Source organism: Aotus nancymaae, unplaced genomic scaffold, assembly GCF_030222135.1.
Source record: "Aotus nancymaae isolate 86718 unplaced genomic scaffold, 86718_ANA_hifiasm-v0.15.2.pri h1tg000011l, whole genome shotgun sequence".
In the NCBI taxonomy this organism is placed as follows: domain Eukaryota; kingdom Metazoa; phylum Chordata; class Mammalia; order Primates; family Aotidae; genus Aotus; species Aotus nancymaae.
Genome location: NW_026988422.1, coordinates 89016827 through 89029225, shown reverse-complemented (window position 1 = coordinate 89029225; position 12399 = coordinate 89016827). Strand labels below are relative to the sequence as shown.

The 12399-nt window shown below is 44.0% G+C and overlaps 1 pseudogene and 1 gene segment (V, D, J or C); both read left to right on the top strand.

The window, feature by feature from the left end:
- Positions 1-1446: 1446 nt before the first annotated feature.
- On the top strand, positions 1447-7290 carry LOC105709366 (immunoglobulin heavy variable 3-23-like; annotated as a pseudogene).
- A 1952-nt stretch (positions 7291-9242) lies between these two features.
- Positions 9243-10244, top strand: LOC110567682 (immunoglobulin heavy variable 3-48-like). The segment is given in 3 exon segments: positions 9243-9376; positions 9480-9809; positions 10135-10244. Coding segments are annotated over 3 exon segments (486 nt in total).
- Positions 10245-12399: the final 2155 nt, after the last annotated feature.

Below are 12399 nucleotides of genomic sequence, written 5' to 3'. Positions count from 1 at the left end.
GGCCTACGTGACTATTCCTGTAAATTGTGCATTCAGTTAAAGGCTAATCAGAAACTCAAAAGAGTGAACCATTTGTCTCATACCTACCTATGACCTGGAAGCTCTCTTCCCTCCTCAAGTTGTCCTGCCTTTCTGAACCAAATCGATATACATCTTACATGTATTGATTAATGTCTCATGTCTCCCTAAATTGTATAAACCCAGCTGTGCCCCATCACCTTGGCACGTCCTCACACGTTTGCTTTCTATCTCATAACTTCAATTATCTGGAATATTAAAGAAAATTTGCCAAACAGCACATTGTCTTGTTTAATATGTTATTATTTTTGTAAAAATAAATATATTTATCTGATTCATACGTAATTTACATTCATTACCAAGCTGAGTAACAAACTTATTAATGACTCAAAGTAATAAAAAATTCAAGTATCAATTATCAACTTAATAGAAAAATCAAATTATGCTACATTTGTTTGCTGAAATGCTGAACATTATTTGTAAGAAACGAACACAACCACGAAAAAGGTTTAGTTCTCACAATTTCTATTGAAAAAAAATAAGCCAAATAGATAATCATATATACTACATTAATTTATTCTTATAAATTCTAGAAAATAAAACCTAGGCTAAAGCAATATTAGAAACGGTAGAAAAAGGGAAGAAGAAGAATATATATAATGTAGCATAATTTGATTTTTCTATTAAGTTGATAATTGCTCACTTGTTACCTTCTTGAAAGTAGAGATTTTTTTTCAACATTTACTAGTGCAGGTTAAACACGTGAATTTTATTATCTGTCAATTAAAACTTATAAAATTTATTACAAGTAAACAGCCGAAATTTTAGACAGGAAAGGAATGATAGGAAGGAACGAATAAACATGTTAAATGTCAGGTATACCTCAACATTTATCTGCCTGAACTTTGTCTCTGTATTTTTCGGTAAATGCAGCAAAATCACACAGGTTCTCAGGGCAGGAAGTGAATTCTCCAAACCACGCTAGGCCCGTTTAGCTCTGTCCTAGAGTTGATTAAGAGCTATTGAGGCCAGCTGTGAGGAGCACAGTCCCGGATACTGGGACCCACTCATGGCAGATATGAGCCCCTAGACACACACACAGCCCCTCCGTGTGTGGGTTCACTTTTACATCCGTAAATGAAGAAACCACTGGCTCCTAAATAACGTAATATATACACATGGGTAAACATAATTAAAAATGTGATAGTCGTTAAATGTTTATCACAGAACGATTTCACAATGAGACAGCACGTTTTCCCAAATACAATCATTGTCATCTGAAACCCCCAGGACGCTCTCATCTGCTCTGGGCCCTGCCTTCTCCTCAGGGGTCCAGCCCCAGAGCTTGCTATATAGGAGCAGACATGCAAATAGGGCCCTCCCTCTCCTGATGAAAACCTGCAGCTCTGGGAGAGGAGCCCCAGCCTTGGGATTCCCAGGTGTTTCTATTCACTGATCAGCACTGAACACAGAGGACTCACCATGGAGTTGGGGCTGAGCTGGGTTTTCCTTGTTGCTATTATAAGAGGTGATTAATGGAGAAATAGAGATATTGAGTGTGAGTGAACATGAGTGAGGGGAACAGTGGATGTGTGTGGCAGTTTCTAACCTTGGTGTCTCTGTGTTTGCAGGTGTCCAGTGTGAGGTGCAGCTGGTGGAGTCTGGGGGAGGCTTGGTGCAGCCTGAGGGGTCCCTGAGACTCTCCTGTGCGGCCTCCGGATTCACCTTCGGTAACTACTGGATGTACTGGGTCCGCCAGGCTCCCGGGAAGGGACTGGAGTGGGTCTCAGCCATTAGATATGATGGGGGTAGCATATACTACGCAGACTCCGTCAAGGGCAGATTCACCATCTCCAGAGACAACGCCAAGAACACACTATATCTGCAAATGAACAGTCTGAGAGCCGAGGACACAGCTGTCTATTACTGTGCAAAAGACACACAGTGAGGAGAAGAGTGTGTGAAGCCAATACACAAACCTCCCTGCAGGAACGCTGGTGGGAAATGAGCTGCAGGGGGCGCTCAGGAGCCACTGATCAGAATCAACCCCAGAGGCAGGTGCAGATGGCGGCTGACGTCCTGTCAGGATGTGGGACTTTGTCTTTTTACAGTTTCTTTAGTGAACTTCTCTAAGTTCAGAATTCTGTGCTTACCAGTGTCATCTCTGCATATTTTTAAAATTATCATTTTAATATGAGAAGCTGTTCTCAGATGCACAAAATGCAGATTGATGCTTTCAGAGATGAAAAGTCCTCCACCAGAGTCACCACGATCAGAGTCCTGAGGTAGCTCAGGGCTTCCTGGTGAGTCTTCTCCAATCAGAGTCAGGACAGGAACAGAAAGATTCTCTGACTAGAACAGTCTTTAGGGATTCTGATTACAGCCAGGAGAGAGCCCTGGCCAGGGTCGGTGTCATGTAGAACCTCACAGATTTCAGCTCTGATCCTTCTCCTGACACTGAAGTATGACAGTCACCATCAGCACTGATCTGGTGACGCTTTCGTCTGCCATCTGTGTTTTTCCTTTTTCTTTTTAGTTGTTCTTCTTCCTTTTTCACTGGCTTTTTCTGCTCCCTGCAAAGTAAAATGTGGTTTCTATGGTCTAAATTCCAGGGCTCAAGCTCTATTTCCTGGAGCTCAGGTGAGTCTCCGGCTGGGGCTCCTGCAGCCACGTGTGGGAGACTGACAAGACTTTCGTCACTCCCATTGCTCCGGACCCTACTCTGTGTTGTGTTTAGACTCATCTGGGAATCCACATGGCCGGTGGGAACTGCAGGGGATAAGCTTGCTTGGTCAACATGAGATGTGGATGTGGAATTGATCCCGTGCTGGGCAAACTGTCACTGAGTCACCTTCTTCAGCAGTAGCGTTATGAAGTGGGTGTCAATGTTGTCAGAATCAAAATGGAGCCGCCGGTGAATGAAGCTGCAGAAGGCCACGAGGGAGGGTTCTCACGCTCACCCCTGATAATAAGAACCTTCATAAATAGACTGCAGAACCGCAACCTTGCACGAAGGCCACGACAACTATAAATTAATTTCTTCTCCAAGTACATCTGCCCAGCAACGGCCTGTCCAACCTTACACTGACGTCACCCTTGTTGTTCATCCTTCTAGCCCAGGATAATGGTCTCAAGACTGTTCATGTCACCTTCCTCATTTTTCTTTCAAAGCCCTGGTCCTGAATGCACCATGCATATTCCATTGTGATGGCCATCCGCAAATAAACATTATTTTTTTTGTCTTTTTTTCTGTCTGTTTTTCAGCTTTGACACACTACTGATGGACGTGCCACTTTTCTGTGAGACGTGGGGGATGACAGTTTGAGGGGATGGCAAGGGAAGCACAATGTCCATGAGACAAGTCATCAGGAAGTGCAGGCTGGACATCGCAGAGACAGCTGAAGTGACAATCACCATGGAATGTCACCTGCTCCAGTTCTGCTCTGATGGAATCAGGCCCACCCAGGTTATCAATGACAATCTTCCCAACCTAGAGCCAGCTGATGACACTTTTAATAACATTATAAAGTATATTTAAAACACCCCCTAGGTTAGTGTTGGATTGACTAACTACAAAGTACAGCCTGGCCTAAATGTAACCTAAAATGTATACCTGCCCAGGGAGAGGAGCTTTAACATGAGATCTATGTTCTTACAATTTTGTCAGGTGTAAAACTGAACATTTTACGATTAGGCTATGATCATTTTGCTAGCGAGTTTTAAAATGTATATGTATAGTTTGGATATTCACACCTTTTCAGATGCGTGGCTTACAACTGTATTCTCCCTTCTGTAGGCTGGAATTTTTCCCGTGCTTTCAGGATCTTTCTATAATGATGTTGTCCCACTTGTTCAATTCTGCTTTTGTTGTCTGTGCTTTAATGTAAAATCTAGAAAATCATTTCTACTTTTTTTGATTTGCTGGAGAGAAAATTTTACAATTGCAGGCCATACGTTTAACACTTTAACTCATTTAGAATTGATTTTTGTATTAATTGTAACCCAAAATTCTCAATTATTTCCATGTGTACATCCAGCTTTTCTAATACCCTCTTTGGGAGAAACTGTGACTTAGCCATTATATATTCTTGGTTTTCACCTTGGAAATTAATTTTCCATTAATATATCAGCTATTTCTGACCTCTCTACATATATTTATGCCAATAACATCTTGTTTTTATTACTCAATTTTGTAATTAATTTTGAAATTTAGAAGTATTGTTGCCTTGTTACAAATATTGGAACAAAATATTTTAATCTTTCACCAGTAAGTGGGTTAATAGCTATGGTTTTTCATAATGACTTTTATTACTTACAGGTTATTTTCTTGTATGACTACTTTGTACAGAGTTTTTATCATGAAACTTTGCATTTTAAAATGTAATTTTTTGCATCTGGTGAGAAGTTAATGGAATTTTTTCTTTTATTCTCTTAATTTGGCCTACCAAATTTATTGATTTGAGGACATTGAATTATTGCTGCATCTCAAAAGTAAATTTGAATTGGTAATGGTGTGTGATTCTTTTAAAATCTTGTGGAAGATAGTTGATTATTATTGGGCAGGTGGTTTATGTATATTAGGAATATTGGTCTGTAGCTAATCTTACCAAAGACCTTGTATATATTTCTGTCTCCTCCATAGGAAAATTTGAGATCCTCCCTCCTTTACGGAGCTGCTTCACCATTCTGGACGCTGAGGGACAGACAGAGGGTGTGGCAGGCCATAAACATCAACAGCGCCAGTGTCTTTGAGGATGGAGACACGTGCACCAGCGAAAGCAGGGACCCGCATGGGGCAGAGCCTCCGTGTGTAACCCTAACCATGTGGCCATTTTGCCAGATACCGTACATATAGTATATGTTATATATAATATATGTATTATATATATAAGCTGTATGGTTTCTACAAGTGTCTGTTGGATATCTATATGTAAATATTGCAAGATAAACCTCAGTAGACATCATAACATTAGTCTGAGTATCCGTCTGTGTTGAAGGTGATCACCTTCATACAAGGTGTAACAACTGAGACCAGATGTATCTTTCCACCAGAAATAGCTGGAAACCACAGTGAAATTTCTTTTTTTTTAATTGTACTTTAGGTTCTGGGGTACGTGTGCAGATCACTCAGGCTTGTTGTATAGGTACATTCACAGCAAGGCGGTTTGCTGCCTCCGTCCCCACATCACCTATACCTGACATTTCTCCCCATGTTATCCCTCCCACTATCCCTCCCCAGCCCCCCACAAGAGATGCCGGTGTGTGATGCTCCCCTCCCTGTGTCCATGTGTTCTCATCATTCAACACCCCCATGAGTGAGAACATGTAGTGTTTGATTTTCTGTTCTTGTGTCAGTTTGCTGAGAATGATGGTTTCCAGGTTCATCCATGTCCCTATAAAGGACAAGGACTCATCATTTTTTATGGCTGCATAGTATTCCATGGCATTTATGTGCCACATTTTCCTTGTCCAGTCTATCGTCAATGGGCATTTGGGTTGGTTCCAGGTCTTTGTTATTGCGAACAGTGCTGCAACGAACATTCGTGTGCATGTGTCCTTATAACAGAACAATTTATAATCCTTTGGATATATACCCAGTAATGGGATTGCTGAGTCAAATGGAATTTCTATTTCTAGGTCCTTGAGGAATCGCCACACTGTCTTCCACAATGGTTGAACTAATTTACACTCCCACCAACAGTGTAAAAGTGTTCCTATTTCTCCATATTCTCTCCAGCATCTGTTGTCTCCAGATTTTTTAATGATCACCATTCTAACTGGCGTGAGATGATATCTCAGTGTGGTTTTGATTTGCATTTCTCTAATGACCAGTGATGATGAGCATTTTTTCATATGTTTGTTGGCTTCGTACGTGTCTTCTTTTGAGAAGTGCCTGTTCATATCCTTTGCCCACTTTTGGATGGTTTGTTTGTTTCTTTCACAGTGAAATTTCTTAAACACATTTTAAGCTGTTTGACATCAGGCAACAAAGGCAGTGACCAATGAGAGGAAGAAAATAAACAAAAGGAGCCCTTTGATGAATGCACACTCAGACGCTTCCCTAAGGGAGTCTCCAGGCCAAGGCTTGGGGTAGAACCAGGCAGATTTGGAGTTGAGGAAAGGGAGCTGGAAACCCAGAGAAACCCAGAGAGTCCCAGATGTGTGAAGACCAGAGAATACAGTGGAGGGCAGAACACTGTTCAGAGAGAGCCCCGCAGATGGCAGGAGGGAGACCCACGCTTCATAGAGTGCAGATCAGTGAGTGGGAGACACACCCTACGAGATGGAGCTCTCTTCAAAATCTAAAACTATAAAAAATACACAAAACATTTGCCTAAAAGGTATAAAATATACAGGAAGGTACCATAATAAAGCCAAATAAAGGACAGATTAATTCCACCACGGCAATCGGCTTAAGAGAAAAACACTCAGAATGTGGAGAAGCTTCAAACACAAATATCAACAGTTACCTAATTACCAGGGTGGCGGCATGCAGACCCCTAACCTTTCCATCGGAACAATCACATCTGGTTAAAAAAATGAAAATCTCAACCATTAAAAATCAATGCAAATTATTCTAAGAAAATACAGGAAATAAAAATTATTGATTGATAAAATGTGCTAGTATAGACTGAATTTTTGTTCCTCCCACAATGCCTGTGTTGCAGTTCTGAGCCCAGCGTGATGGCGTTAGGAGGTATAAACGTTTCCGAGGTTACTACAAAATATCTTTATTGGAATTCTTGCATCAGATAATTATTTTATTTTACGATGTTTTGACTTTTTGTAGATGATCATGCTCTACATTTTCTAGGCCTTTCTTGTGGGCAATTGCATGAATCTAATCAACGAGACTCAGTGATTTGAAGCTCATTCCTGCAGTGGCCGCCAGAATTAAAGTGCATTTCTGCTGTAGCCATCAGACGCTCAGATTCCCACAGGGACACCCTGGTTTTGTTTCCTGCTTGGCTTTGGGCCTTATCCTTGTGCTAACCTGAGAGATTCTGTATCTTTCAGCTCCCCCAGGTCATCCCAGAGCCACATGGACCCGGCAATTGTCAGCCTGGCAGGAAGGGTTGCACTGAATGTGACATTCTCTGTCCTTCTGGGGGAGCCAAACCCCGGCAGGCATCACAGTCCTGAGCCAGGGTGTGTCCTTCCGGTGTCCCTGTTTCCCCCGCAGGTGAGATGCTGATCCACGCATCTCACTCCCATTCCTGGGAAGGGTGTCTCTTCACCGATTCCCAGATGTTCCGTCAGCAGCCACCGTGACTTCCCACTGATTTCTTCAGTTTCCTCTTCAGCACCTTTTCCTTTAGCATAAAGCTGTTGTTCCTCAGGGAAGACGGGAGGTGGGTGTGGAACCAGCCTTGGTGCGTTCCTCTCTCCCCTCCTGGTTCTCATCGCCCTCTCCAGGGTCTCTAGAACAGCGGTGCCGGTGGCTTTACCTCCTCGGATAATTTCTCTTGCAATGTAGTGGTGACACAGAGTGTGTCTGGATGCATTTCAGCTGCCGTCGCTATTCTGTTTTCCCAGGCAGAACTGTCCCATTTTGTGATCTTTCCCCAGTACTGAGGAAAAAGACTTCGATAGCAGGAGGATTCCTCAACTGTATACAATCTGGGAATTTAAACAGTAATTTCTCTATCACACTCAAATTTAGACCACCCAATGAACATGTATACCTTAATCTTGTATTGACTTAAATGACATTTGGCAGCCTCGGCCCCAGAGAAGATTACAGTCTGCTCCCGTATTTTTTCCCTCCAAGCCCTCATGGCTCTTCAGATTTCAGATATCTTGTTTGTCCTATAACGTCAAAAATCTGGTGTATTTTAGAAAATGGGTTAATTTGCAGATCACTAAAGTTGGTAGTTGTTGTAGGAATAATAATATATTTGTATAGGATGCCTCCGTCTCCAGGCTGAGTAGCACCTTTAAGTGTAAGACTCAGGAACTGGAAAACATACAAATGTCAAGAAGACATACAGATAAACAGTAATGACATGCTAGTTTGCTGTAATAATATCCATCATTAGGATCAACACACGATGGTCAACATGGTTGTATCACAAGATGAGTGAGAAGCCACACAGATAAAACACATACTATATAATTTCTGTATAGTAAATTTTTGAAAATCAAAACCAAAGTGGTAAATATGAAATGCTGATTCAGAATCTGGGGATGGAAGAAAATAACTGGGAGGGAGGAATTGCAGAGGAAAACAAGGGAACTTTCAAGTGTGGTGCGTTTGTTCATTATCTGGATGGTTCTTGTGGATGCACAGGTGAGAACCAGTGGAATTACGTTTCATTTTGTTTGTTTTTCTTGTTAGACATGCGGCCTCACTCTTTGACCCAGGCTGGCCTACAGTGGTGGGATCACAGTTCAATGTAGCCTCCAACTTCTGATCTCCAACAATCCTCCGGCATCTGCCATCTAAGCAGCTGAAAGTACAGGTGTGTGCCACCGAGCTTGGCTTGTGTACTTATTAAACAGCACACTTTATGCAATATTTAATGTATAGCAATAATGTCTCAAGAAAAGTGTTATCAACAAATGAATGGATAATTTGTTCAGTATGCTTTGATGGAAAAATAGATGTCAACATGATGAAAGTCTGACATGTATGAAAATACAACTGCATAAAATGTGCTTCTCTTTACAGTCATTATGTAAACACAATAGTGCATACACATCACGCCACACTTTCATTACAGGAAGAAAGTTCTGAAAATGTCACTAGGGGTGACCCACCGTGTGCTGGGCTTGGCTCAGGGAGCAATCGGGCCCGGTGGTGAGACTCTGGCCCAGATACGCAGGCTCACCCTGACCAGATGTGAGCTCTGGGAACATTGTACCCGCCATCTGTGCCTCTGCATCTGTAACATGGGAATAACATTGACACTACACAGCATGATAAGACGTTTGGTGCTAAGTTTAAATATATGCAGTTTTCATAGGTCCATTGCGCCTCAATAAAACTATATTTAAATTAAAAATACAAATACAGTTATAGGTTTAAAGACTGTATCACAGAACAAAGCTTTAATAAGAAACTACATTTTCCAAAATTTTATTAATATCTCCAGACTCCCTCAGGACACTGTCACCTGCTCTGGGCCCTGCCCTCTCCTCAGCTGCCCCACCCCAGAACTCGCTATATAGCAGGAGACATGCAAATAGCGCCCTCCCTCTGCTGATGAAAAGCAGCCCGGCCCTGACCCTGCAGCTCTGGGAGAGGAGCCCAGCCCCGGGATTCCCAGGTGTTTCTATTCAGTGATCAGCACTGAACAGAGACGACTCACCATGGAGTCTGGGCTGAGCTGGGTTTTCCTTGTTGCTATTTTAAAAGGTGATTAATGGAGAAATAGAGAGACTGAGTGTGAGTGGACATAAGTGAGAGAAACAGTGGATGTGTGTGGCAGTTTCTAACCTTGGTGTCTCTGTGTTTGCAGGTGTCCAGTGTGAGGTGCAGCTGGTGGAGTCTGGGGGAGGCTTGGCAAAGCCTGGGGGGTCCCTGAGACTCTCCTGTGCGGCCTCTGGATTCACCTTCAGTAGCTATGCCATGAGCTGGGTCCGCCAGGCTCCCGGGAAGGGGCTGGAGTGGGTCTCATACATTAGTAGTCCTAGTGGTAGTACCACATACTACGCAGACTCCGTCAAGGGCCGATTCACCATCTCCAGAGACAACGCCAAGAACTCGCTGTATCTGCAAATGAACAGCCTGAGAGCCGAGGACACGGCCGTGTATTACTGTGCGAGAGACACAGTGAGGGGAAGTCAGTGTGAGCCCAGACACAAACCTCCCGCAGGGGCCCCCGAGACCACCAGGGGGCGCCCGGGATACACAGAGGACAGGGCCGCCCGGGGCAGGTGCAGGGGGAGGTCAAGGGCTGCTCTCCTCAGGGCCTGTGGCCGCCCCTGCATGTTCCCTGGGGAGGGTCTGAGTATTTACAGTTATGTCCCTGCTACTGAGGCTTCTACGTTTGTGAAGTTTATTACTATGGAGGGAGCCATGGCCAAATGCCCCAGGATTCAAGTTTCACAAGCAGCGAAGGGGAAATGGGGAGTTCGATGGGGCTCCCTAACTACCGCGAGGTGCACACTAAGTCCAGCACGGCCCGCAGGCCCCCCCGAGCTACAGGGGCCCATCAGGGATCGGCGTGTGCCCCGAAGCCACGCGCCTTTTCATCCCCGCTGTGCTCAGTCCCTGTCTGTGAGGAGCTCCCAGGACGTGTGTGTTTGGCTCAAACCAGGTGATGGACGTCAGAGAGCTGCAGCTGGCGCCGGGCCATGGGCTCCTAATGTTGGAGGAATGGGAGGAGCATTCTCAGGAACAGGACTCTGTTTATGGATTTTTATCTAGAAACCACGAATTGACTTGCTTCTCTCAGGGGACACAGAGAAGCAGGATGCAGTCGGCAAATAATGACGATCTCTACAATGACCCCAAATGGGTTCTTCCTTATTCTGTGCAGGATCCAATCATCGAGCCGCCGTTCTCACGAGGAATTGTTGCATCTACAGTGAGCCCACGTTTCTCATATTCTTTGGTTTCCGTCCATGTACAGAGATTTAGAGTAGAGTAAGTCTGGACCTTTCCGCACACTAAGCCTCACCTCCCCACAGAAACAGCAGAGTCTTTCACTATTCCTGAGTCTGGGGTAGGGGCTGGGCCTGCGCACTCAGAGCCTGCAGAGACTGCCAAGTCAGTTTTATAGACTCAGGTGTTTTCTCCTTCAGGCGGGGTGACCTCCACTGCCTCTGATTTCTGATGAAAATTAACTGTGATTTCAGAGTTAACACGCTATTAGGGTATCATGCTTCACTTCTATTCTGAAAGTCACCCTCTTCATAGTAAAAGTAAATAGTTCAATGTTCATTCCCCTCAAAGTGGTTTTTTTAAAAAATTTGGTTGCAGGTTTACCATATATGTGCCTTAATTTAATCTCCAAATCTACTGAATTGTCTAGAAATTTCACAAGTTGAACAAAAGTAAATTCTTCATTCTTACCAAAACGTGTGTATGCAGGAATTTCAATGTGTTGTCAAGAACCCGTGCGCACTGACCACTGTGCTTCATGGTCATTTACTGGCCTGGTGAGGCCTCCCAGGCCCCTCCCTCACCTGTGCTGTCTCTGGATTCTCCATCACAACCAGCGCTTCCTGCTGGAGCTGGACCTGCCAGTCCTCAGGCCAGGGAGTGGATCGGGACATAGGTCACGAGGGAGCACAAGTTCTGACCCCTCCTCACGAGCTCAGTCACCGTGTCCAGATCCACGTCCAAAAACCAGATGTTCTTCCCGCTGAGCTCTGTGACCAGCAATGCCACAGCCTGTATTACTGCAAGAGACACACGTAGAAGACGTCAGTGTCACCCCAGACACAAACTTCCCTGGAGAGGGGTCCAGGACCACCAAGGGCACTCGGGCTCCATGAAGACTGGGCCCAAGCTGGAGAATGGGTTTCCTGTCACCCTCACATTTCACCGTTAGATACTCGGCACAATGCCTGTGCTGAGGTACGTGCATAGCACAATTAGAAAATGGAATTTATATAGATGTATAATCATATTTAGTGCAGCAATTTGTTGTTTCCACCTTATGTGACCGTTAAAGATGACATCTCCCACCTTATTCAAGGGCCTTATAAATTATAATACTTTACGTAAGATGTATCTCCTTTTTAGAGTTTCTCTTATTGTCTGCATTCTCTCACACACACACACACACACAGAGTGGTTGGCAGTATATAGGCTAGTTAAGAATATATTACCGTATGATTTAAAAGCAGCAGTATTACAACATTTGTCTTTAATTTTTCATAGAAAATTATATCCAAATGCCATTGATTTTTTATGATACTTTTAAAATTTAATAACTAGTTTTTGTTTTCATCAGTTCCTACCTGTGTACCTTTGTATTTTTTCAGAGTATCAGGTGCTTTCGTAGAATTAAACATGCCAAACTTTGTCTGGTGAGCAGAAAGTAAGAAGCCACTCTCCTGACCCTTCCCCACAGCTGCAGGCCTCTGAAGGCAGAGCGGTGCCGTGACCTCACCGTAGACCACGAGGTCCAGCACGTGAAAGAAACATTACACAGCGGTGACAGTTTCTTACCCGAATATCTGTGTTTGCAGGTGTCCAGTGTGAGTTGCAGCTTACGGAGCCTGGGGGAGAGTTGGTAGAGCTTAGAGGAGTCCCTGGGGCTCTCCTATGCAGCCTCTGGATTCACCTTCCGTAGGTATGAAAGCCACTGGGTTTGCCAGGCTTCAGGGAAGGGGCTGGAGTGGGTCGCAGTCACATGGTGTGGGGAAAATCACCAATACGAAGCAGACTGTGTTAGGGGCAGACTCACCATTTCCAGACACAACCCC